Source organism: Lactuca serriola, chromosome 5 (assembly GCF_051521515.1).
Source record: "Lactuca serriola cultivar US96UC23 chromosome 5, Lser_US96UC23_V15, whole genome shotgun sequence".
Classification (NCBI taxonomy): domain Eukaryota; kingdom Viridiplantae; phylum Streptophyta; class Magnoliopsida; order Asterales; family Asteraceae; genus Lactuca; species Lactuca serriola.
In genome coordinates, this window is record NC_136412.1 from 61,795,573 (window position 1) to 61,801,475 (window position 5,903).

The 5,903-nt window shown below is 34.1% G+C and overlaps 1 protein-coding gene across 1 annotated transcript; it reads left to right on the forward strand.

Annotated features, from left to right (window-relative positions):
- The first annotated feature begins 3,554 nt into the window (after nt 1–3,554).
- Nucleotides 3,555–5,610, forward strand: LOC145052536 (BEL1-like homeodomain protein 11). Its single transcript, XM_079000359.1, has 4 exons — nt 3,555–4,497; nt 4,578–4,960; nt 5,047–5,107; nt 5,191–5,610. The coding sequence occupies exons 1-4, from the start codon at nt 3,805–3,807 to the stop codon at nt 5,293–5,295; spliced, it is 1,242 nt and encodes a 413-aa protein (XP_078856485.1). The 5' UTR covers nt 3,555–3,804; the 3' UTR covers nt 5,296–5,610.
- The last annotated feature ends 293 nt before the right edge of the window (nt 5,611–5,903 follow it).

The following is a 5,903-nucleotide window of genomic DNA, read 5'->3' on the forward strand; positions in this document are numbered from 1 at the left end:
ATTTTATGGGGTTATCATGATTTGAACATTTTAGTACTTTGGAGTTTTATAAAACCTCGTTTTGGAATGTTTAATTTTATATTTTAGAAATGAAAAAAAAATCGTTTAAAATTTATGACGTTACACAAATATACACAGTACAAATGACCAACCATTAATTTAAAATGAACACACTACAAAAAACCACTTCTGATTGTCACTCCAAAATGAACACACTACAAAAAATCAGTTCGGAATTGTTTGTCCGCAATTTCGGACTCGAATCTGAAATCCGTTGTTCTAAAAAATAAAGGTTATTATTTTCAAAAAAGACACCTATATTGCTTAGAGTACTCAATTTTCTTATTTTAAATGTTTATTTATCAAATATCTGAAATAAATTAAGCATAAATAATACATAAAACTATCAAAACGGTCCTTGTTGTTTGTATTTTTCTGGGTTTTGGTCCCTAAATTTTTAAAATTAGAAATATAGTCCTTATTGCGAGGTTTAGTTTTAGTCCCTCTCCCATTCTAAATGAATAACATGCTCTTATGCATTTTTTTTTTCATTTCCTTTTTACTACACAATTAAAAAAGGCTAAAATAAAATACAACCCTAATCTATAGTACTCTTCCATATCCCTATCATCTTACAACCCCCAATCTCTCTCTCTCCCTCTCTCTCTCTCTCTCTCTCTCACACACACACACACACAACCCTCTCTTTATTATTGATTGACCAACATCGATGACCAACCAACCACTACCACTACCACCTACTCTTTATTATTGACTGGCCAACACTGATGACCAACCCACCAATACCACTACCACCTACCGAAGATGCCCCTTTCCATCGGACCACTACCTACTGCCATCCCACCACCGCCACCACTCTTCATTGTCGAGTTAGACAAGATCTTCAGCACTAAGGAGAAAGGTTTCCAGATCTGCAAACGAATGCTCAGTGCCGTCATCGGAACCATAACATTAATTGTCAAGTCAAGAGGCGATGACGGAACTAAAACCCTAAAATGTCGAGGAGAAAAAAATAGAGAGCACTACCACGTCGTCACCGCATGAATTCGTCACCTTCGTCTTTCCAGATTTGAGGTTCACGGCGGTAACGATAGTGTTTGTTGCATCTGGTTCAGTTCTTCGTGTGTTAGTGTTTCCAAGGAGAATGTCCAAGAAAAGGGGCGATGGTCCGACAAGTAGGACGATAATATGGTGAGAGGGTGACAACTCACGTAGCTCTTTTCCTTTGCACATATCCAAAAGAGAGAGAGGGTTGTAAGAGGGGGTGGGGGTGGGGGAGGGGGTTAAGGGGGATGGGGAAGAATGGGGGTTAGAGGTGTATTTTATCTTTATTTTTTTTTTAATTGTGTAATAAAAAGAGAATAAAAAGAAATTGTATAAGGGTAAATTAGTCATTTAATATAGAGAATGACTAAAACCACATAGCAATCTCCCTATCCTAATTCTCGAGAATATGAACATAAAATAGATCCTAATTCTCCAGACTATGAACAGAAAATAGAAAAATTAGAAAAAATCCAAGCCCAAATTGATTTAAATAATCGGTTCATTTTTTTATGGAACACAATTATAGCTAAACTTAAAGGTCAAAAAAACTCTAGTAGAATAAACGAAATCAGTAAAAAAAACCCCTCGATGGTCATACAAATTAATAAACGAGTTACACCAAAATTATAAAAAAACGACGAAAAGAACAAGGCATAATACAAGGGCTGAGACACCAGCTTCGAACAAGAAAATATAAACATATATATTTTTTAAATCGTTCGACACGAACTTTAGAAACTTTAAAATATATATATATATATATATATATATATATATATATATATATATATATATATATATATATATATATATATATATATATATATATATATATATATATATATATATATATGATTTTGAAACGTTAGGGATGGAAACCCGAAAAAAAATGAAAACAATATTTTTTGTAGTTTTTTCCAAATAATAAGATAACAATGTATCAATAATATATACGATTTTTTTTAGAAATGAAATATGTAGAAGATATGTTGTGTTTAATTGTCGAAGACCTAGTCTCTAGCTTTTGTTGTGATATTCATGTCGAAGAGTTGTACTCTATATCGAAGGTTACATACCTTCAATATATCTTTTTATTTCAATGCGCATATTTTTTTACGTATTTTAATGTTGAAGTCACATTGTATACTTGTTGTCTGTCAATAGCATTATCTCTTAAGTATTATATGGTAAGTTCATTCATCATACACTTGTACTTGAGACTACTTCCACTAATAATAGAGCTTAAAAGAATTTACTTTCATGTGTTCATTTTCTTCTTGAATTCATTACTTGATTGAATCCTGTACTCATCAAAATATTATAAGTCTGATGAGAAGGAACAAATAAAAAATGTCATAAAATAGTGATTTGGGAGATGTTTGATTTTCATTTAATCTTTCGTGTCAAAGTAACCAAATCTCAAAAACCAACTAAACATTTGTACGTTATAGCAAGATTTACTTTTTGCAACATTTAATCTATTCTATAAAGTATTAACTTAATAAAATGTTTCTTACCTATCTTTTATCTTGGATCAATTCGAAAAGCTGGTAAAAGCAAGGGAAACATTACTATTCTAGTTACTCTGCATGCAATAATTCACAAGTATGTCGGACCAAAGATTCAGACTCCTTCGAAGGTGTCATTTTACACTGTCTACAGGGGTGGGGGAGAGGGGGGTAAAGTATTGTTTTCAAATGGAATTTAACTGGAAATATCAAGATCATGCAGACACTTTAATCAACCAGTGGGCCAGATAGATCTTATCAAGTTATAAAAGAAAATTAATATATGAAATCATAGATTGACAAATGGAAGAAGCCAAAAAGACAAAGTTTAGGAAATCAAATCATCTGATCCTCAACAACACATCAATCAATCTCATCAGCATCAGCAGCACACCAACGAGTTCTTGAACCATTGATTGATGCATGAATGAATCGGTGGGATTTTAACTGTCTTTTTCATTCAAAGAGTGGTAAATATTCTCCACGAGTCTAACAACATAGAAACAGACAATATCAATAACATAAATAGGGTACAAAAGATAGCCCACTTTCTTTCTAAATTTTCATTTTACGATATGGAGTACACCCACACCCACAGAGAGAAAGAACGGAACTTTTTGAGTCCCCCAAAGAAATTTGTAGTAAGCCATCACAGGCATATTAAAAAAGCTGAAGAGGCTGCAGCTGATGCTTTTGTTGTTGTTTTGTAGTCAGGGAAAGGTGTAGGGGACCATTGTATATTATATATATGCTTATATTTAATTCATGTCCTTTTACTAATTTTTCACTTGGGTTGCATAGCTGAGTTTTATAGGTTTTGTTGGTTTGCATAGATCTTGCAGAGGTCTATCGCTTGCAAGATTTCAGCTGCTTCTCAATGCATGCTTGGACAGAGAAAGTAGAGAGAGAATCTTTTTGCTTTTTGCGATAAATCTAGTAACATTTTAACCAAAGTTGAGGTACGTTTCCAAACTCTAAATTTGTTTCTCTTTTCTTTCCACATTTTGCAAACATCTTTAAATCTTGGTTTCCAAAGATTCTTGCTTTTCTTCTAAGTATTACAGTAAACCTAATTCTCCTTTATCATCCATCTTCTTGTTGTTCTTCGTTCTTTATTTTCTTTAACTCATGGGAGCTTATAATCTGTGGAAAATTTGACTAATTGCAAAGATTTTGTTTAAGAGTTCGGGTTTGAGAAAAGTCTTGTTTGGGTTCTTGTTTGCTGATCATGGTGTCACCAGATTCCAATACAAACTCTAACAACATTCATCAATTTCTCATTTCAAACCCAACCCACTATGAAAGTCAACCTTTTGAGGCTTATGGAGTTGACTTGAGAGGCCTTGGTTCATACCAACATCAATCTCTGAATGTACTTCCCACCATTCAGTCTTTTGGTGAAAGAATTTCAAGATCCATTGATCTTATCCAAGCTCCTTCAATGGCGGAAGAACAAGAACTTAACCAACATCACCATAACCAGAAACTTTCACTTTCTTTAGGTTCTGGTTTGCTCTTTCCTTCCTCAGCTGAATACAGAGGGGAAAGATGTTACTTGGTTTCCGAAGAAGAATTACAAGAAAAAACAAGAAAAGCTTTTAACCCTTCAGATTATTCTTCTTCGTCTTCACTTAACCAATCTTCTTCCACGTTTTATGGAACAGAATCGCTCTCGATATCAGTAGGAAGTTCGAGGTACTTGAAACCAACTCAGTCTCTTCTTGAAGAAGTAGTTAGCGTCGGTGGGAAGGATCTTGAATCAAGCAACAAGTCTTATGCGTGTAAATTATCATGTTCGGGTAGGCAAGGTTCGCTAGGGTTATGTTCAGAACTAAAAGCAGAATTATGCAGTAATGGGTTGCCATTTGAGAAACAAGAACTTCAAGCGACATTAGCAAAGCTCATTTCTTTATTAGAAGAGGTAACCCATAATACCTTTCAATCATTTCTCATAAAAAACAAAGTTCAAATTAAATGTTTCTTGGATTTATTTATTTTCAGGTGGAGAGAAGATACGATCAATATTATCAGCAACTAGAAGATGCGGTTTCCTCATTCGAAATGAATGCAGGTTTAGGATCAGGGAAGTCATACACTGCATTAGCACTAAATGCGATGTCAGGACACTTTTCAAGCTTGAAAGACGCAATTTTGTCACAGATTTATGCAACCCGAAAGAAAATCTTGCAAGATTTACCAAGAATCAACATGGGTTTTTCACAACTCAGCTTGTTCGATAAAGAAAATAATAGACACAACCGTATAGCCCTTCAACAGCTTGGAATGATGGCTAGCCCACGACAAACTTGGAGACCAATTCGTGGTTTGCCGGAGACTTCTGTCATGATACTTCGATCTTGGCTCTTCGAGCATTTTCTTCATCCGTAAGCATGATTATAATAATGACATATCTTCTTGTACTTTACGTTGTGTTTTCTCAAGATTTGATTAATATTTGTTCTTGTTCCAGGTATCCAAACGACAGTGAAAAACTTATGTTGGCATCACAGACGGGATTGTCAAAGAACCAGGTAAGTAACTGTTACGGAATACGGAGGCTTATTGATTTATGTGAATGTGATTATTGTTTTTAATGTTATTAAGCGTCTTCCAGGTGTCCAATTGGTTTATAAATGCTAGGGTCCGATTGTGGAAACCAATGATCGAGGAAATGTACAAGGAAGAATTTGCAGATTCATCCGAGGATTCAAATTTGTAACCTGGTACAAAGAAGGGCGTCACAGAACCTGGATAATGAAGGTTGCAGCGATGTTAACATCTGTGAAATGTGTAGGATTTTAATGGGATTTTCATAGTCAAAGACTAGAAATGAATGCACACTTTTGTCATCAAGTTAATTGGATGAAACTGTCCTGGGGTTGAACTTTTTGACCTCAAAAGGGTAACAAATAAGTGTTCATTAATGGATCTACAAGCATCTAATTTTGTGGCAAGTAGTACTTGTATTTGATGAGTCATTTTCATTTATGATGACTGTTATAAGTTCTATAAATGAGCTAGCTTTTTCTATAAAGTGAAAGAAAATCGTTCAAAATCTTCCATCTAGTAACTAGGGTTTTGCATGACTTGTGGATTCAAACCAAGAATCCAAACCAAACCAGATTCAACCAGAATTCGGTGTTAAATAGTTTTCATGACCAATAAAAACCCCTATGCTAACCAAATCTTATCTTCATTAAAGATGAAGATTATAATATTAGCAAGTTATCTATTTTTGTAAATTGTTTTAAGGTCTCAGTATTGTTGATTGATGGCCCTATACAACTTATATTTATAATATCTCTTTCTATTAATGAAGTATGCTTA

Bases quoted from the DNA above. Each gene is read 5' to 3' on its own strand.
- LOC145052536 (XM_079000359.1), top strand. From the start codon at position 3,805: ATGGTGTCACCAGATTCCAATACAAACTCTAACAACATTCATCAATTT. The intron at 4,498-4,577 runs GTAACCCATAAT...ATTTATTTTCAG, and splicing joins TCATTTCTTTATTAGAAGAG to GTGGAGAGAAGATACGATCA. The intron at 4,961-5,046 runs GTAAGCATGATT...TTCTTGTTCCAG, and splicing joins TTCGAGCATTTTCTTCATCC to GTATCCAAACGACAGTGAAA.